Source organism: Squalius cephalus (assembly GCF_949319135.1).
Source record: "Squalius cephalus genome assembly, chromosome: 1".
Taxonomy (NCBI): domain Eukaryota; kingdom Metazoa; phylum Chordata; class Actinopteri; order Cypriniformes; family Leuciscidae; genus Squalius; species Squalius cephalus.
In genome coordinates this window covers 51,387,309-51,408,796 of record NC_137122.1, presented here as the reverse complement: position 1 = coordinate 51,408,796, position 21,488 = coordinate 51,387,309, and the positions used below count along the sequence as shown (strand labels likewise).

Genomic DNA, 21,488 nt, shown 5'->3' with positions numbered 1-21,488 from the left:
AAGAGTAACGCTATAGGGACTCTGTTTCAAACCTATGAATAATAATTATTCAGCTACGTAAGAATTATTAAATTCTATAAGTCCCTGGCTGGACCAGAGGACATATTTCAAAGTATTTGTGCAATGTCTTTAAAACCCTGCAGGAAAAGCAGGCTTTAGATGGTGTTATTGGTCTAAACTGGTCATTAGCTGGTGTAAACTGGTAGACCAGCAACAAACCAGCTAAACTTTAAGGTTCTTTATTGGAATCTGTGGTTCTATGTTATTTTAAGAACTGTTCTTTGGGGAACCAAAAGTGGTTATTCTATGGCATTGCTGCAAAAAAATGCTCTTATAAACATTTTAAGAGTGGATATATACAACCACGCAGTAAAGTGTGGTAACCAATTACCTTATAGCCATTTCTAGCCAATTTAACAAATAAAATGGGTTTTGCCGCATGAGTTAATGTATTTTCGTTGATTCAGTGCTGTTAAATAATATTTTGACTTATATGAATGACATATGAATAAAACCATTTTTTACAAATTTTTCAGTGCAGTTCATGACAAGTTTGGACCAGTTTCAAAACGCAGATACTGACGCATGTATTTCCAACTGGAAAATGTAAGGGAGAAGTATGCATGTTTTCTTTATATTGAGTGTATTATACCTCACATTTGTTTGCACGTTTCTAAGGCTATAAGACAACAATGAAAGATTGTTTCATTGCGCTGTTGTTGCTTTTTTTCTTGAAAATGAATAAACCTCCATTACCTCAAATTTGTTTCCACTTTGTCATGTATAACAGACAACAATAAATTTGTCCTTAAGAAATAATGCGTCGTGTTTTCCCTCATTATGCGTGAGTTTGTTCAGAGTCATTGCAAACAATGCATCCGCTTAAAAGTTTCTTTTCAGCAAATCGGGTATGACAAACGAGAGAATGTAACACCACTTCATCATGAGTCATAATACTGTACATATTTATAACGTGTACGGCGTACCCCACCTCACCTCACTTTTGCAGCAGCCTCTACGCGTCTATTTCTAGAACAAACCTCACAATCATTTTTGGATGAACAACGGGAAGAAAGTTGTGGGCGGTGAAGCCTTGCTTCTCATCGTCTGCAGTGGCTTGAGTCATCATCGCTGTTCTGGGGTAAATTCTCTCGCATTAGTAAGAAAATGCGCCCACGCATTCATATGTGTGAATCCCTGACAATACAATCGCGCTTTGCATAATAGAAGTTACACAACACGATGCAGAAAGAAACTGAATCACGTTAGACTTTGAATATTCATGAATGCAGTGATGAATATGCCTGCAAACTCAGAAATGACAACCTGCATCAATAGTAGACAAAGAAACATAGACGTTTTAGCGCATCCACGGATATTTGCATAATGATTTGTAAATGCAGAAGGCGCTCGATCAGCACCATGGACAGCGGACTGTTAGTCTGGCATTGTTTGTGTAATAAATCCTTTATTTGGATCACGCTAGTCGTTGTCCATCTCTTATGTTATGTGTCCCTTGAATCCTAGACATTTATATTAGGGACCGTAACAACAGCCTTTTGATACGATAATGTCTCAACTACATTGATGAAATATATTTTAATTGGGTTTCTACATTAAATAAGTAGAACAATTCATGATTCTGCAGTGACCTTCTCTGACTGAGCATGTGGGTGGTTTGAAGAGGAGTAACTTTAAATGGCAAATATGAAGTCTAAAGATGATAAATCCCCCAGGATGCAATAATTTCAGATTTCATAGATCAGACAAGCAATCAAGGTCACTGCGTTCATCTTTTCACAGATTCCTGAATTATATAATATTTTAAGTCTAACAATTGCAGACAACAGCATGCATGTGTGACAGGTAGAGTGTTTTTAATATTTTCTCTGGCTCTTGGTTCATTAGAATTATTTTTTTCAACCTAACCCAGCCAGCAATGACATGTGGGGCCCAGATGAAGATTCATGGGCGGCAAATGTGGGCCCCATTATGGGCTTGCACCCGGGATCCACATTGGGGCAAGCCGTGGAAGCCCAGACGTACTAAAAGTGGGACCTGTAAGGGTACTGCATGGGTCTTAATTGGGCAATTCATGTCAGACCTATTTGGGCCCCACATGTCATTGCTGGCTGGGAATGGTTGTACCTCTCAAATGGGAAGAAACGCCCACTGGCACAGCGCTGCGTCTTGACATTGAGCACACCTGTGCGGCGCAATTACTGAGGCGCGTTATGGTTTAAGTGTGCTCGTGTCATTCTCCCTTATGTTCATGTTCATGTTCTGTGGGCCGTTAAGGTCTATTGGCGTTTTATTTCCTGACGCTTTTCCCTGGGGCCTGTTTCAGAAAGGAGGTTCAACCAACTCTGAGTTAAAACTTGAACTCTGAGTTGACTTACCCTGAGATGGGAAACTCAAGAGTTTTCGGTTACAGAACAGCTGAAATGAGTTAGTTCAGTCAACTCTGAGTTGACCTACTCTGAGTTAAGCGCGTGCACCACAACTATAAAAAGCCATTTTCAATGGAGCGCAGATATTATGAGTCACCATGGCAACAGCGCCAGACAAAAAGAGATCTTCATATTTCTCACCAGCAGAACTGGATGTGCTTCTGCAAGCATATGGAGAGTACGAACATTATTACTGTAATTTTACAGTATTAGAACATTAATACTGTAATTTAATTAAGGGGATTACGCTTAATTCTTCTGTAATTTAAAGTAAAATCTGATGTAATTGCATTAGACTATAGAACAATTCTGCATATTTAACATACATAAAAGGTATATTTTTAATGTAACCTTCTCCCTCTACACACTTTGGTCAATTCAAGAATAATGCAATTGTATATTGTTTATTTGAAAGCATTAAAAGGGCAGTTTCTTGTCTCTCCTTGTATTGTTCAATTGGTTGAGGTTACATTAAACTAATTACACTGTTGAAGATGTCATTTGTAGTTAGTAATACAAGTAACTTGCCCAACTGTTATCAGAGGTGAAACTGGAAGAACAGTATGTTATTCAACCTAATTTTAATTTTCATGTAGGTGCAATCCTGCAGGCATTAAAAGTCCATGGCAGCAGCTGAAAATTAAATATAAAAACATAATTCAATCAAGTAAGGCTTGAGCATATCATGGGTGTAGGCTACCTGACTTTACATTTGACATATTAAATAACTAAATAGCATCCAGTGTCTAGCAGTGCAGCAGCATTTACAGCTGAGGGAATTCCTGGAGGGACTTCAGAGCCAGTCACTCCCGAAGATCCAAGGGCCTCATAAAATGTAAGAGGTTTACATATGTGTTATTTTTTATATAGGTTATTTTTGATATTTCCATTTATTTTACTTTGGGTTGGGTTTTTTCTTGGTCCCAACAGATTCTGATGGTAATATCTGTCTTTTGGAGCCTCCTGTCCCAACAGAACCCCAGACAGTTGTAAGTCGCCTACTCAATACACCCGAAATTATGACAAATAGTGTTATAAAGTGTACTCAACCAAATGCTCATCTTCACAGGATGATGGGGATAAAGAGTTTCTGCTGCCACAGAGAGGCCTACAGAGGTAATGTTAATATTATGTGTCTACACATCAAACAATCTACACATTCAGATTTTTTCACATTTTTATGTGGAGTAGCCTATAGAATCTAAGTTAAAATCTAAGTATAAATGGGCATTCTTATCTCTCCCCCGCCCCCAGAGTGTGGACGAACAGCAGGAGGACGGTCCATCAGTTCCCGACCAGGTTAGGTTCACAGAGTAAGTTACCATGGTAACTGACTCTGAGTATAAGTTACCTCTCTGTCAGAAACGGGCTTGACTTACTCTGCTTTCTCAGGTTTAACATACCTCCCATTCTGAAACAGAAAACCCAGAGTTTCCCTCATTTCAGGGTTAACATACTCAGAGTTTTCACTTAACCTCCTTTCTGAAACAGGCCCCTGGTGAGTCGCCGGGTAATTGCTCTCCTATAGACGCGATTCATCGTTCAATTATGTATTTGTTATTAGGGACTTGTGTGTGTGAGAGAGGTGGCGAGCACACTTAACAAAAAGCCTACTGTAGAGTAAGATTTCATTTGGGAGGTAAGAAGTTTATTGTGGGTTTTTGCAATCTGGACAATTTATTAACGTTTATTTGTGCTCGTATCACCTTTTTGTATTTTAGGCGCGGCCTGAGAGCGCTATAGGTACTGTTTCCTATGCCCGTTTTGTGCTGCTGTTTCACAGCCTTGTTCACACGGTTGACTGTTTTAGATGCCTGTGGATGCCGCTGTTTTTTTAACCTCTAATCTACCGAGTATTTTTTAGCGTGATTCTGCCCTGTGGATTCGTACGATGCAATCTGAGTGTTTGATATTTTTATGCTTTGTTTATAAATTAAACCTAGGTTTGTATTCTGGTTCATTGAGGTGAAACAAGATTTTTAAGTTTTAATATGTGTGGTTTCATTTCTTTTTAAGTTTTAGAAGTTCTTGCATGGCCAGCATACTCACCGGACATGTCACCCATTGAGCATGTTTGGGATGCTCTGGATCGGCGTATACGACAGCGTGTTCCAGGTCCTGCCAATATCCAGCAACTTCGCACAGCCATTGAAGAAGAGTGGACCAACATTCCACAGGCCACAATACACAACCTTTTTTTTTTTTTTCCGGTGCTCCCCGGACCCCCATACAGTAAAACTGCACATGCTGTCAGCATCTTGATATAACACACCTGTGAGGTGGATGGATTATCTCGGCAAAGGAGAAGTGCTCATTAACACCGATTTAGACAGATTTGTGAACAATATTTGAGAGAAATGGCCTTTTGTGTACAAAGTCATAGATCTTGGAGTTCAGCTCATGAAAAATAGGGGCAAAAACAAAAGTGTTGCGTTTATAATTTTGTTCAGTGTACATTTCAAATTGAAAATTGCTACCCATATGCTTCCATACTAAGATAAGTCCACGCCACAATAATAGCGATAACGGCACAGAGAAACCATATAGTTGGATTCACTTTCAGAACGATTTTTTTTCCAGTTGATGAACGATAAAAACACTGACAGCCAATCGGAATCCATCCTTTTAAGCGACAGACAACAAAACTGCAGCACACACTTCTAATTAACAGAATGATATCGTCCGTTGGTGTGGAGGCAAATATAGTTATAGTTATTGTTCTTGGTGTGAACGGACCTTAACCGTCATGTAAAAATAACACATTTTCCTTCAACCTTGAGTACACATCTTAATCATTATTTTTTTAAGTAAAACGTGATTTACTTAAAGTCCCGCTGCAGTCAATGATTGTATCCCTTACAACTAATCTTTGATCATAAAAATTGCATATTTAAATGTTACTCCACACCCTTGTGTCTTTTAGTATACTTGGTTCTATGAATATGCAAATTATCCCCACCTCCACTCACACCAGCTCAGAGATCCACTCGCTCAACTTTACTGTAGTAAACGCTGCACAATGGCAAGTGGAATTACTAGTTTAATTCAGACATATATTTGAACCAGAAATTGATTCAGAAGAAGTTCTTCCGTATTGTGATGTACATACGGATTATCGACAAAGAAAAAAACTAGGATGGGAACTTGGTTTTATGCATTGGTGGTTGATTGGATTTTGAGATGTGGGCGGGGTTTAGGTAGACTAAATGATTGGACAAGTCCTGCATATGTCACCAGAGAGAACTCTGTCATTTTAAATGGAAAATATGACAGGTATGACATTTTGATTAAACATCACAAGGTCAAAAAAATTAAACGTAAGCAAGGATAAATGGTTAACAATGAGATATTTATTTAGAAAACATAAAATTGAATTCTTCTTAAATATATAAAGATCATATCATCCTGACTTTTTACTTTATACACCCCGAACCCCCTAAACAAATTAAACAGAGTTTTAAAGGAGAACTCCGGTCAATTTTAACATTGAGCTCATTTTTTAGTAAATTTGGAGTGCTGTCAGTACAGAGAACAACGACAAAAATCGGTGTTGCCTACACTGTGTTATCCTCTTTTTAAAATTTGCATCCTGTTGACTTCAGTGGGGCAAGTTTTAAACCTGCTTTTAGCCTCTTAACATCCTTGATGTGTCATTACAAGTGCACAGCCATGTGAGTGATTCCTTCAGAGTGAACACGGTGAATCTGACTGCAGTAGATGTGAAAGATATGAATAAAAATGATGTTATTTCAGCCAGCGCACATACCTGTATTTACATCCTGTTTTCGGTCGAAGCCCACAGTAATCGATTGTCGAGTTCACGCGTATAGGTTTAGTACGTACGATCATGCTCCCGAACTCGACAATCGACTACTGTGGACTTCAGCCGAAAACAGGATGTAAATACAGGTATGTGCACACACAATGACACATCAAGGATGTTAAGAGGCTAAAAGCAGGTTTAAAACTTGTCCCATTTAAGTCAACAGGGTGCAAATTTTAAAAAGAGGATAACACGGTGTAGGCAACACCGATTTTTGTCGTTGTTCTCTGTATTGACAGCACTCCAAATGTACAAAAAAATGAGCTCAATGTTAAAATTGACCGGAGTTCTCCTTTAATACAGAAATTAAAAGCATGTTTACATTGAAGAGATGCATTAAAGTCATGTATGCAATGCTTTTTTAATGTTCAGTATTTGCGAATAAATTAATAGATGGGGGGAAAAAACGTGTCACGTCATTGACCCACGTTCCTTCTTCAAGAGTAAACACTTCTTCAATCTCCACATGGATGCATTTGTTTCATGTTGACCTTATTACCCATTATCTCTGTCTCATGTTTCTCTGAATGTCTGTGATTCTGCTGATGTACAGAAACCCTGCTTTGGAAAAACGTCTCTAATTCTAGCAGCATTGTGGGCAAGATGCTGTCCAGTAACGCTAATCCTTCCCAGGAACACCGCAAACCCCTAAAATAAAGTTAAGCATCAGGTGGGAACTGATGTACAAGTAAAAAATGAACTATCACACTTGGGTTACTTTAAAAGAAAAAAGAGTTTTGTAGCCATAAACATTACCTGTCATTAAGTATTAGGAGCCCGCCTGCTTGAAATTCCTGAACGGTTTCTGACATCCCAAAAATTAGTTGGAGGTCAGCTTCTGGGCTGAATAACTCCCAGTGCTACACCATTTCATAAGCAAAAATATCAAAGGCATTGGTTCATATATAAAGAGCATTAGCATGTCAAACTACCGTTAAATATTAACATGTTGTATAAATAATGTATTTTGTAAAAAGCAAAACATAATTGGTTCAAAATGTGACCTGAACTATGCTGTGTTAAGAAGCGGTCCATTTTACCTGCTGGGTGATTCCTTCATTCATACGCAGACCCATGACCAAAACCTCCTCCAGCCTGCAGATACAATTATGATCTGATTCAATAACTCAGCAACAGATTGTGCGATTGCTTACACAGCTAGTTGTGTGTGGACTGCATGTCAGATGCACTTACAGGCCACGATGGTCAAGCTGTATTCGACGGCGTGTCCCGTGACCGTGACGCTGAACCTCCCGTATCCAAACATCTGGCTCTAAAGTCTGGGTTCGTGCTTCTCTCTGAGCTCCTCCCACTGCACGCGGCACAAAGCGCCCATGAGCCCCTAACAGATCATGACAAATCTTACTGTGTGTTTCTGTAAGATCAGTCTATCATAGTTTATATACTAACATTCTAAAGTTTGAGGTTGGTTATATATGTATATGTATTAGTCTTCTGCTCACAAAGATTGCATTTATTTGATCGAAAATACAGTAAAAACAGTTACATCTGAAACAATTACAATTTAAAATTACTGTTTTCTATTTTAATATGTTTTAAAATGTAATTTATTCCTGTGATCAAAGCTGAATTTTCAGCATCATTACTCCAGTCTTCAGTGTCACACGATCCTTTAGAAATCATTCTAATATGTTGTTTGGTGCTCAAGAAACATTTATTATTATCATTTATTATTATCAGTGTTGAAAACAGGTGCTGCTTAACATTTATGTGGAAATGGTGATACTTATATCAGGATTATTTCATAAATAGAAAGTTTAATGAACAGCATTTATTTGCATTTAATACATTTTATTAAAGCATATATTAAATAGAAATCTTTAATACATGTATTCACTGTCACTTTTGATCAATCTAATGCATTCTTGGTGAGTAAAAGTATTAATTTCTCTCATATCTTACCACAAATGTTTGAATGGTATCATTAATTCCATGAAAATGTTAAGTAGCAAAAACTGTTTTCAACATTGATAATAATCATTTGTGTTTCCTGAGCATCAAATCATCATATCAAAATGATGTGTCGTCTCCTGTCGCGTTCATATGTAAATTGTGCAATATAATTTTGTCCATTATATCGAAAGATCCGAAAAAGCCCATAGATTTACCAACCCATAGACCCTCCCCTCGAAGAAATCAGGACAGAAGTGGTTGAAAGTGGACAAAAGAGACGGATTAAAACACCAGGGAATCTGTTTCTCTCGTCTACTTGTGATCCAATGACCAAAACACATCAAAACATCATCTAACAGGGCCTTAGAGTTTCATGACTGAACTAGATATTATAAATCATTCTAAATGTCTTTACGGTCACTTTTGATCAATTTTGTGCATCCTTGCTAAATAAAAGTATTAATATCTTTCAAAAAATTCTTTAGAAAGAGTAGTACATGTGCATGAATGTACCTGGGCCTACACCGATGTACTGATGGGACCTCCAGTATCCGATATTGTGTTCACTGACAGCGTTCTACAATGAGCACATAATCAATAAACCAAGATTACACTTAAACATTTCAAATAATGATATAATATAGCATTTATTCATTGAGAAGACACTTTTATCTAAAGCAAATTTCAGTGCATTACATGCCTGGGAATCAAACACATGACCTTGGTGTTGCTAGGACTACTTCTTATTTTGATACTTTTTACAGCTTATAGGTATAAGAACATAAGAAATTATAACTTACGTTTTTGGCAAAGTTGGACACCTCATACTGGCAAAACCCAGCATTCTCTAAGACTCTGCGTGCTGATTTGTACATGTCAGCAGTGACATCCTCACCAGGCACGCTTAGTTCCCCGGTTTCAACCTGTTTAAAAAGCTGGGTACCCCTTTCCAAAGTCAGCTGATACAGTGAAACGTGATCGTCACAAACCGGCAGCAATTTCTCCAGCTCACTCTCCCATGACTTTACGCTTTGACCTGGAAGAGCAAACATGACATCCACTGACACACGTCCCGGGCAGAGCGTCCTGGCCTCTGACACTGTGAGGAGAGCATACTGGGAGTTGTGATCCCTCCCTAGTGTCCTCAGGTGATCATCATTCAGAGACTGTGGAAAATATCATTAGATCTATGGAGACTCTAAGTACGTTTTTGACCACAGCTACATAACATCTGATTGTGGCATGTGTGCAAGCAGCGTACCTGAATTCCAATAGAAAAGCGGTTAACTCCTGCCAACATGAAGTCCTTCAGACTAGCTTTTCCGGCAGGTGTAGGGTTCACTTCCAGGGTGACCTCTGCATCATCTGAGAGATGGGCGTTTTTGGAAACAGTCTCCAAGACAGCATCGATCGTGGAGGGCTGAGCCAAGCTAGGTGTTCCTCCTCCAAAAAACACTGAGCTGATCCTAGGGAACAATACAGCACAAATTAAAGGGATAGTTCACCCAAAAATGAAAGGGGACCTATTATCCTTTTTTACTCCACTCCATTTTTGAGTGGAAGGGAAAAACATGCTGTTTTTGTGCATGCATCTTTAAATGCAAATGAGCTACTGCTCCCCGCACCCGCTTTCCAGAAGAGGGCTGTGCCTTTACAGCTTGTACCTCGGATACTCCGCCAAAAACTAAAACAGCTGTTTGGTTTTGATTATCATCTCTATTGTGGTCAAGCTAATGTGACATTGTAGTTCTTCATCATCATGAAAGTTTATTATCTACATGCGTTTTAAAGCAATATATCAGAGAGCTGGATGCCAGACGGAGCGTCCCGTAAGTATTAAACTAAGTTCTCTTTCATGAGTTATTGTGCTTAACCCTCTATGGTATGAATTATGTTCTAACCATGAAATATTTTTTTTAATTAAGTTTTTATTACATGAAATAGCTTCAATCATACAAATCAAAAAAGATAAAAAAATAATAATAATGATACTTCTACTTAGGGAAACGTTGCTATATGGCAACGCTGTACCACAATGGAATATGGTCAAAAAAGTAGTTTTTCTATAAAATTAAGATTTTCTTTACTATTTAAATGCACATTTCTCTTAAAATTGATAGATTAATATACTAATATAGAAGCTCATGCAAACCAAAAATAAGTAGATCCCAATCATTTAATCCCTATAATTCCCTATAATTTGGTTAACTCATCCTCACTCTCATCACATGGAAGAGCTAACTCTGCACTCTTCCTATTGGCCTCTCCGTAAAATATTGCTGTATTCATTTTCTGAAAAAAAAAATGTGTTTGTTATCTATACATAAAAACAACTATACTAAAATAAAAACGTCAAATAAATAAATAACTGCAATCATATTGTTGATGCTACTATCTATAAAAAATCCCAAAGGGGAAATGCATTACTGCAATTCCACTGTGGTAGTTTCACAACATACCTATTTTTCCATAGTGGTACAGCGTTGCCATTTGAAAACATTGATATTTTCTCAATTTACAGTAAAACTTTGTTAGACAAAGTTGATTTGTGAATAAAAATATCTAATTTACTTATCAAAGATCCCCCTTGAGAAGAGATGTTAAGAAATGAGGTTAATAGAGCAATTTCTGGAGCACTTTTACAGATGTCTTCTGTGTGAGGGTGACAGTGGGAAAGAGAGTTTTGGAGGGACATTCACATGTAATTTGACTTAAAAACAGCACATCATTGGCTACCGTAAGGCCTGCATTTTAATTCCCAAAGCGCAATATATTAAAAAACAATCCTGAATAACAAGGAAATTAGTAGAAATTAATTGTTGCCATATGGCAAAAAGGGTTAAACTGTCAAATACACACAAGGTTATGTCCAAAACACACAAAGTTCACATAAACACAGTCAGTTATGTCTGTGAACGTAAACAGCAAGAAATTGCATAGTGTGTATTAAAGTGAAAGAAGCGTGATATAGGCTATACTGTTATGCTGTTAACATGAATCAAACAATAAAAGAAAAACAGAAAATCACTCACTGCTCTTGATCGATTAACTTTAGTAGCTTTACTAAGAATACATTTCTTACTTGAATGCTGCTGTTGCTCCGGCGAGGACATTAACATTCTTCAAAATATCTTATTTTGTGTCCAACAGAAGCAAGAAACTCATAGAAATTGATGGCAGAATTTTAACTGTCCCTTTAAGTAGGTCACAAAAGCAGATCAGCTTCGAATACACTTTCATTTAATTGCAAATAACATGCACTTATGTATATTCTTTTAAAGGTAGATTATTTCCGTAATAATAAGTTCTCCTTTTATAAGTGTGCTAATTCACTCTGTTACACTGACCGGGAGACTTGACTGAGTTGCAGTAAGGTTTGTGTCTCTTTCTGCAGACATTCTGTCATGACCCCATGGTTTTGACTCCGAGGAATATACTTGTTGAAGTTGCAATAGGAGCATCTTTTCAGGCAATATGGCCACTGTAGAAAAGGAGAAATAGAGACAGTTATAATAGGCTACATTTCCCTTCTTTACATTTTACTTATTTGACAATCACTCACATGGACATAAAGTGACGCTTCATCTGCGTGAGGAGGCAGCCTGTGAGTGGCGATAAATCTCAACCGTACAGACGCGACCGCCCTTCCCAAACACTGCAGAGCGTGATGTTGTCTGAGTAAAGCTCGTCTCGGCCACAGACTGTAAAAAAATATGTCATACATAAATGACATACTGTACTAGTCAAGTTATGCTTCCATGTGTGCTGCTTGCTTCTGCCATGTTTTCTACACGGCGCTATTTCCCTGCAACACACATTGCGTCACAAAGCTCAACTTCGTGCTTTTGTTTGTTTTGTGTTTTTCACACTTCCTTTATTTTGAATATTGCTATTGGTTGCCAATAAATCCTTATTTTTAAGGAATTGGTTTAACAGGGATATTAATCATCTCATGAATATGTTTGATAATTATGGAAAGCTTTGAACATACGAACAATTCATGCGAATCCATAGCTTCCCTGTGCATTTTAAGGAATTTAATTATGTCATTAAAGCTATTTCCCCTACTCTGATTCATCTTATCAAAAGTCATATTCAATATAACTCCACATTAATGACAAGTCCAAAATTAATATTAAACAGCATTGAAATGATTGATATAAAAAATGCAATAATAAACATAGGCTATGTAGCCTACAACATTTCAAATACAAAAAATAGCACCTAGAGGAATTTTTTTTTTTTTTTTTTTTTTTTTGGAACTCTATTATTGATCATAATTGGAAGAATACTTGGTTAATCCCCTTTAAATATTGCATTAATAATAAAAACAAAGAAATACATTTTAAAAAATTGCATACCATTTACCCTGTTAAATCATTAATTGCAAGATACTCTGATATTGAAGATTTATGTTCTTTTGTAAAAGTGGGAAAGAGGTGTTGACACGTTTGTTTTTCGAATGCAAAATTTCTGGAAGGAATTGGCAGAATTTCTTTAATTTAGCAAAGATTAAATACTATTTTACATTAAAAAATATTATTGTGTATTATGAAAACAAAGTTAACAAAGGCCTTGAATACATTGTTAATTTATTTATACTGTTGGCAAAATTTTATATTCATAAACAAAAATATTTAAATTCATCCCCAATATTTAAATTAGAATTTGATTGTTTCATGTCTTCACTGAAATTGTTAAAAACAACAAAAAAAAAGTCATTAACGTGTTTAAAATAATTTGATATTATTTTTGGATCCCCTGCTACCAATTAATGTCACTCTTTGTTTTGTAATATTGTATGCTATGCTATGTTTGTTACTTGTTCTGTCTGCAATAATAAAAAAATAAAAAAAAATAATAATAATAAAAAGTTTGTTTTGTGTTTTAAAATATGTTATTAATAATAATGAAAGTAGCACTTTACTGTATTATTATGAGGTGATGTTTTTGTTATTTCCTTTTATATATTTTTAATATTTTCATTGTTATTTAGTTTGCCTTCTAAAAATGCATACCACATATTAAAATCAATCAAACCATACAAAAAAAAAAAAAAAAGAGAAGAACATTAAAGAAACTTAACTAATCGCCCGATGGCGTGGCTTCAACATCAGATATTTGCACCATTTTGGCAGAAAATGCAGCAATTGTTTTAAATAAATCACTTCGAGGCCATATTACTAAACCTCAACAACATGTTTTTTTATTCTCTTCTGTTTTGTGCTATCCAGGCCTTCTGTAGTTTCCTTTGTTTAAAGTCGCCCTGTGGTGAAAATCCAGATTTTAATGTTGTTTATTTATGTGGTGTTTTTAATTTGCTTTAAGACAAACCATTGCTAAGTATTTTGAACCAAAGACACTTGGTGTTTCTGACGCCACAAGCTATGGCGTGTGGAAAGTGCCTTAGATGACCTAACGAAGGAGCAGCCTGGTCTATTTTTACATGAGAGAAGGGGTACGTCACACCACAGACGCGTGACACTAACGTCGCCACCACAATAAATTAATATCTTAACCTCATGTTTTTTTCTAGCTTTCTAGCTTTCCTATCAATCATTAACTTTTTTTTTTTTTTTTACTTATATGTGTTCTTGATATATATTGTGTAGAAAGTCTGCTACCTTTCAGTGTGACTTGATTGACTGACCGAATCTTAATAATTATACCTGTGGCTTCTTATTAATTAAGCCCACCTCTCTTTGATCCAGACATGTCTTGTGAGGAATTGTTGAGTTGTTGACAATAAGTTCCCTTTTGCTTGTTTGATATGTTTGATATTTTGAATAGGCCTACATTGAATTTTAGTTTGTTTAGTTTCTTTGATCTTACATATTTATTTCATTTGTTAAAGCTGATTTTAGATGTATGATTTAAAACATGCTAATGTTTGTATTACATTCATTGTTTCTATTTTTGTTTATGGTTTTATTAGAAACCAACAATTACCATCACTTGTCATCAATGAGAAATGTCTTCTCCTGCATGCTAAATTAACTGAGAAAAAAAGACCGATGACTGAATGAGCTTTAATGGGCACCATTCGGGTAGCAACAGCCAAATCAGCTTAAAATTCCTTCAAAATTTCTATTGTGTATTGTATGAAAAGTTGTATGTTATTAATGTAATCTCTAGACTGTTAACAAGCATAATAATAAAACATTTAAAAATTCCTCACTTTCTCCTAAAGACTACCGGTTTGTGCAAATTATACACCATCAGAGTTGCCATGTCATTTTCACCATTATTACAGTTTTTCTCAGTTGCTTAAACACATTTCTTGAAACTATGCCTCGTATTCTCAAAACTGTAAACACAAATCCATAACGTCTCACCCAATTCCCCAAACATCCTATTTTCAGGTCAAAATGAAGCTCTACACTCAAAACCATTCACTCTTGCTGAAAAACCAAACTTTGCCCTCAGACAGGACACACAAGCCCTCAAAATCACACACACTACAACATAGTCTAAGACACTGGTGCAATAAATTCAAAACAACATTTCCAAAACTGGTAAGTTATGTTGCTTGTTATTCCTCACAAACATTTTCACATGATGAACACAAAAGACCCAACCAATGGATACATTGGCACATTTTTATTCATTCATGTACTACACATTACAACACACACACACAAAAAAAAAACAATTTTTTTTTTTTTTACTCTCTCTAATTTTTTTTTACATGTATTTACTTACAGTAAGATGTGTGTGACCATCATATGACAGTAAAAGAGCACACACAAACCTTATTCTAATATGGAATTGTATTGGAACGGTAAAGAGTGTTGGTCGCGACAGGAGGGCCTCCACTCAAGGAGACAATATGATGGACACGTCTAAGAATGTTTCATGTATGGTTGAAATACCATCATTGGCCTAGAAAGATAACATTCTGGGAGTCAAGATTATAAAGGAGAAAGGATGCCCTCCCTTCACTGTCACACTCTGCAGCCACTCTGTCTGACTGTACGACTGCTGGCCTTTTCTTGCAAGAAAATACACCTCATCAAAGACTATTGGAAATGTTTGTCTTTTATTCAGTGATAGAATTTTGTTTATCAACACACCTCCACCAAGGTTCTTGAGGCGACGGTAAAGCGACTCAAATTTGGCCTTACTCGTAGCCGAGCCTCCCTCATAGTCATACCCTTGACTAAGACATGGGCAACTGTGGCTTGAATTTCATCTGACACTGCTTGTCTTCTTGTCCTTGCCCTTCCTCCTCCTCCTTCTTATCCCTCCTCGATCTCTTCCTTCATGTCTTTCTGGATCCATTGTTCCAAAACTCAATAAACTGATTTGGGCCCTTTTATATATCTATTGAAGGTTCTGATTGATGTGTGTTAAATTTTGACTCTTAGTGTTTCCACTTGGGTAATTGTGTGCTAACTGAGCTGAAGTTGTGCTGACTTGAGTGAACAATATTGAATGCTAGTGCTTTATAAATGACAACATGGTCTAGGCAATGAGAAATGAAGGGATTTGTGTGTAGAGTTTTGCAGTGACAGTTCAACAAATTTGACTCATGTGTCAAAACAGGGAATAGTGTTTATAGTTTAGTGAAATGGGTGTGCTTTTTGATAAATGGCATTATGGTTTTGAAATTTTAGTTCAAAAGCCTGGTTATAGTGTTTAAGCAATCGAGAAAAACTGTAACAAAAACTTTAAAGATGAACACATGAATTCAGTCATTAATCTATCAACATAATATTGTGGAATGTGACATTTCTGAGTTTTACTTTTGATATCTTCGGTATATATGTGTCATTTTGTCATCAGAGTTACATTTTGACAAAGGAATGTTAGGTTTTGATAGCAGAGTTTAGGTTTGGATAGTAGAGTTTCAATTTGACACAGATGTGAATGGTATATTTCCCAGTGTTGTGTCATGTTTACTTGTGTGTAGAGTTTTGGCACAATGAGCGAATTTTTGCAAAATGTGTTCAAGCAACGGGCAAAAACTGTAATTTGGTTTCTATCCCTTTGCATGGAAATAAATGCATTGATTGGTCTAATTCATTTGTGTAACTATTTTGTACTGACAGTATAAAGCAAAAAAAAAAAAAAATTAATAATAATAGAAAAAACACTATACTGTAAACACAGAAAATCATGGCAATTGTGCATACGTGGGCTCATGGACCCCGCCGTCTGTTTGGGTCTGGCCACAGGACCTCATCGACATCGCAAGCAATGTCTTCTCCCGCTAGGCACCGGGGAAAATATCCCCTTGCATGTCGAAACCATCCATGGATTGCTGTCACCTGAATGTCGCCGCAGGCCTGTTCCATTGCCTGCAGAAGAGGCATGCGGGCATGTGGTTGGCAGTCATATACACGCCATCTCCAAGCCGAAAAGAATTCCTCTCTATAGGGTTTAAAAATGGTGAGTAAGGGGTAGGGCTGAACGATTAATCGCAACAAAACCGCACGCGATTTGCGATTATCTTATGCGCAGCTTGTCAGTGTAGTGCGGCTGATCGGTAGTAAATACTTCTCTATCTGAACGCCAGAGGGCGCTCTCACGCAAACACGCTAAATATGCCTCGCCGCAGAAGTACAATAACGGCGCATCATTCCAGGAAATCCCTATCGCTGTATCTGAATAAACAGAAGATTGAAACGCTTTGTTTAAACATGACTTATAAATACATGACTGCCTTATTCTGTGTCAGAAGCACATCATCTCACAGAAGGAGGAGCTCAACTGTCGTTATGAAGTGAGTTCGAGTAAATGCATGTTATTAAATGTTGTCTGTTGTTGGACAAGAGGTTCATAAATGATTCTCGTGTTTGGAAAGATGTTTGACGCGTGTTGTTTTTTCAAATGCACGTTATAAGTGGCTCAAACTCAGTGCTTTCAGATGGAGCAGCGTTTACTGAGCCGTACATCAATGACAAACTGGGCATAAAAAATAATCGATTTAAGTGCGATTACATGGAAAGTGCGATTAATCGTTCAGCCCTTGTAAGGGGGCAAGTATACCACTTCAAATTGATTGTGGTTGGTGAACCAGGCCTGGACCAGAGCAGCCCGATGGAAACTGACATTATCCCATACCACCACAAACCTGGGCTGATCCGGTCTGTTCTGTACAACTATATTATGGAGAGCATCTAGAAATGTGAGTATATGTTGGCTATTGTATGGACCTAGTTTTGCATGATGATGCAGAAGCCCTCGAAGGCTTATGGCGGCACACAATGTGATATTTCCCCCGCGCTGCCCCGGGACGTGCACAATTGCCCTTTGGCCAATTACATTACGACCCCGTCGTCTTGTTTTGCTCAGGTCGAATCCAGCTTCATCAATGAAAATGAATTCATGAGGCTGTGCAGCTCCATCCATGGCCAATATTCTCTGTAACAAAAAAAAAAAAAACATATTACTACAGTGCTACACATACAGAACCCTCACCCCATCACACAGGTACCTGTGTAGCTCTCCGAATGGATCATGTGGTACTGATGGTATATATTCAGCTGCTACTGGATTTCACCAATACTGTATTGTAAATGTAAAGGACAGTTACACTTACCCGTACATATTCAGCTCGAAGTCCTTTGACCCTGACACTGTTCCTCTCAAATGGGACCCTGTAGAGCTGCTTCATGGTGATGTTGTGTTTTCCCAAGATGCGTCTGATGGTGGTGATGCTCACATGGTTTATGTTGTTGAACACTTGCCTGTCTGCAAGTATTTTCTGTCGTAGCTGGTGGAGACGGATGGCATTGTCTGCCCTCCACAACGGCAAGTTCCTGCTGTTGTGTGAACAGGCGTTGGCGTCCTCCCCCAGAAGGTATTCTAGTCATTCTAGAGAAATACAACCACAAATTGTCATCGGTTTGCTTCTTTTTCTTACAGTACTTTACTGTATATACTGTATCATCTACTGTACTGAAACATCTCAATATAAGTAATCATGGTATGTTTCACAAAACCACTTTGGCTGCAAACGGAGCATTAGCACCCTGCAATACCCTGTACACGTGATGTGGTAATGTAATATACTGTAGTACAGTGCTGTAAATGCCATCTGAGTAGAGTAGAAGGTAGAGAGGTGAAGACATACCTGTTTTCTAGTCGGAATGTTCTTATTACAGATGCCACTGTGAAGCGGCTTAGATGTGGCTGGACTCTCTGCCCAGCTTTCCTCATAGTCAGGCCATGGTTGATGACATGGTCCACCAAAGTTGCTCTTATATCATCAGAAATAGGGGTCCGTGCATGTCCTCCTCCTCCTCCTCCTCCTCCTCCTCCTCCTCCTCCTCCTCCTCCTCCTCCTCCTCCTCCTCCTCCTCCTCCTCCTCCTCCTCCTCCTCCTCCTCCTCCTCCTCCTCCTCCTCCTCCTCCTCCTCCTCCTCCTCCTCGCTTGCAAGTTCTTGAAATGGCTAAACTGAGGGCTTTTTGTAGCTGGCTGATTGGTGTTCAGTTTTGCAAGTAAGTGCCTTCAGGTGTGTATTTGAGTGGTTGCAATTACCCGATGTATTTTGTATTTTGGATACATGTGTTTTCCAAATGGCACCCTGAGATTTCATTTTTGAACGAAGTGTCTTATGTATGAAATAGAGTGTAGTATGCAGGACCAAGTGTGTTGCATAAAGGAGTAAGTGTGTTGCAGAATTGCAATTACACTCTAAAAATTGCTGGGTTGTTTCAACCCAACTTTGGGTCAAATATGGACAAACCCAGCCATTGGGTTACATTTTTAAATTATATTTTTAACCCAGCGTTCGGGTTTGTCCATATTTTACCTAAAATTGGGTTAAAACAACCCACCATTTTTTAGAGTGTAGAGTGCAAAGCAGCGCTTTTGTTTAAGGTATGGGTACATGTGTTTGAGGTATGGTAACAAAAGCTTCAAGTTGTGTTACTTTAGTCTAAGCATGGGTCTATAGTGTTCAAGCAAAGGGCAAAAACTGTAATAACATTAGGCATAAATGATTCCTTATCCTATGGCTCCCTCTGCTGGTCAACGTTAATATCGCAGCCTTCATCTTTTAGTTGAAATGGTTGATGGTTTAGGGGTTATAAAAGTTATAATAGATGTATGTATTTCTGATGCTCAGGAGGAGAACATCAAATTCTAAACCAGGGGTTCTGAACTGATTAGGGTTGGAGCTAAACTCAATGAAAGTGGACCTTGAGGACCAGAGCTGGCAATCCCTGGTTTAGAATTTGCTGTTCTCCTCCTGAGCATCAGAAATTCATACATCTATTATAATTGCCCCTCTTTTTGGTCTGAGGTTACCATGATGTTAGTATTCCTTTGTTGTAACAAATTAAAGAAACTATAATTTCTACCATCACCTTTTTTTACTGTTAATACTTGTTGTAACCTCTTATTTATGACATGAAACTAAGCATGGTTGCTTAGAATAACTTGTTCTCCACTCAATTTAATGTTGAAGAAAATGTTGAATGACAAAGAAAATTAAGGCGAGATCATGAGAAAACAAGGAAGAAAGAAAAAATTCTGCATGGGCTCTTAGGACTATAGCGTCCAGGATGCCATGTTTAATTTGTTGTACTTCACTTCAACACAAAAGTAACAGCTTATATAAGTAACAAAAGTAATATATAAAATATGAAACAGTATTGCCACTTGTTGGGAAATAAGTTGACCGTAAAAGCAATAGCCTATAACATTAATGAATAATCATGAATTTACTTAGAAAAAAACATTACCAGCAAAAAAGCACAGACAGATATTCATGGGAATTTTTTTCCAATTTAATTATTCATATCCCAAGTACACTTTCATAGAAGGCCATGAGGGACATGACAAAATAGGTGGTGTCAACTGAAAAAAAAAAGGATAATTTCCAATATAAAGATAGAATGTATGCCATTATTTTTAAACTTTATTAAAGGAGACATTTCAATTGATACAAAAAGCTTTTAAAAAATAGATTTTGGTGACCCAATAGGTAAAATACACTTAAAAAGGTCAGAGGGACTCAAATCATATACCGGTTTCGTGGAATGACTCAAATACTAATGCAAACTTTTAAATGCTTTTAAACCTACATGGAGACGACGTATGTAGGCGTCTTTTAAGGTGATGTGGCTATTTAGTCGTTCATATTTTTCATACATGTCTCATACACGCCGTCGCCACGTCGCCGCCAGGTATGAGTTCCTACTGTGCACTCGCCGAGTGGATCTCTAAGCTGGTGTGAGTGAGTGGAGGCGGGGCTAATTTGCATATTCATAGAACCGCATATATATTAAATGAGGCGAGCGTGTAGAGTTAAATTCAAGCTATTTTAAGGCATGAATAAAAAAACTTCTCAAGCAAAAAACGTTTAAATATGCAATTTTGGTGATCAAAGATGAGTTTTAAGGGATACAATTATTGACAACAGGGGGATTTGTGGGTGAAAAAAATCATCACCCACAATGTCTTATTTATTTATTTGTTTGTTTATTTGTTTATTCCATTCATTTATTTATTTTTCCATGTCGGTGAATCCACTTCTACATCTATTTAGATAGATGGATAGATTAAAGAACCGCTATAAAGCCAAAACAATCACTGTTACCTTAAATTATACGTTTATCTCTGTAAAGCTGCTTTGAAACAATCTACATTGTTAAAAGCACTATATAAATGAAGATGACTTGACTTGACTAGATTGCACTTTTAAAAATTATGTAATAAGCTGTACATACGTCTATAGCCATGGTCAGTTATGTTCAGCTGTAGAGGCTATTTTGATCGATAAATTTGATCGTATTAGCAGGTCATAAAAGATAAAGGAACACGAACCCTGAGTGTCAGACATCAGGACAGGCAAAACACAGATTTCATTTACAGCCCAGCATTTAGCATACAACCAACCAACCAACCAAAAAAAAAAAAACATATATATATATATATATATATATATATACATCCAACTTGTCTTGTGCCCTGTAGCTTATTGGTTGTGTTTGTCAACCTAGCCTATACATATTTCCGTGGACTGTTGTCATTTGAAAACATTTTTGTTGTTCAAAAAGGACTGAACAATCAGTGTTTAAGATGATAAGAGACATGCATTTCATACACAACAATATATTTTAAAAATACAAAAACTATAACCAGCATAACTCATATATGAACAAAATGTATTTTTAGTTGAAACTGTGATTCCTCTGCCATATGATGCAACTCATGCAGTCAAAATCGAAGTCATGTGTTTGTGTTGGGTGGGGTGTTTGGACAAGTGAGTGAATTCAATTCCCCATGTCTCCAGGCCATATTCCATCCAGTAGAGCTTGTCCATTATCAACAGAGATGAGAAAACTAA

General features: G+C 37.2%; 1 protein-coding gene across 2 annotated transcripts; it reads right to left on the bottom strand.

Moving 5' to 3' along the window:
* Nucleotides 1-5,780: 5,780 nt before the first annotated feature.
* On the bottom strand, nucleotides 5,781-12,003 carry rsad1 (radical S-adenosyl methionine domain containing 1). 2 transcript variants are annotated; one of them, XM_079894750.1, is made up of 10 exons: nucleotides 11,750-12,003; nucleotides 11,535-11,668; nucleotides 9,449-9,653; nucleotides 8,988-9,353; nucleotides 8,701-8,764; nucleotides 7,468-7,615; nucleotides 7,314-7,368; nucleotides 7,030-7,133; nucleotides 6,575-6,921; nucleotides 5,781-5,918 (listed from the first exon to the last, which is right to left on the bottom strand). In XM_079894750.1, the coding sequence occupies exons 1-9, from the start codon at nucleotides 11,918-11,920 to the stop codon at nucleotides 6,729-6,731; spliced, it is 1,440 nt and encodes a 479-aa protein (XP_079750876.1). In that variant the 5' UTR covers nucleotides 11,921-12,003; the 3' UTR covers nucleotides 5,781-5,918; nucleotides 6,575-6,728. The 2 variants fall into 2 exon arrangements, with proteins under 2 accessions (XP_079750876.1, XP_079750877.1); XM_079894751.1 differs by having other exon boundaries at nucleotides 5,782-5,918; nucleotides 7,468-7,585.
* Nucleotides 12,004-21,488: the final 9,485 nt, after the last annotated feature.

Bases quoted from the DNA above. Each gene is read 5' to 3' on its own strand.
- rsad1 (XM_079894750.1), bottom strand. From the start codon at position 11,920: ATGTCATTTATGTATGACATATTTTTTTACAGTCTGTGGCCGAGACGA. The intron at 9,654-11,534 runs GTCAGTGTAACA...ATTGTTCCCTAG, and splicing joins CAACTCAGTCAAGTCTCCCG to GATCAGCTCAGTGTTTTTTG. The intron at 7,134-7,313 runs GTAAAATGGACC...GAAATGGTGTAG, and splicing joins ATGAAGGAATCACCCAGCAG to CACTGGGAGTTATTCAGCCC.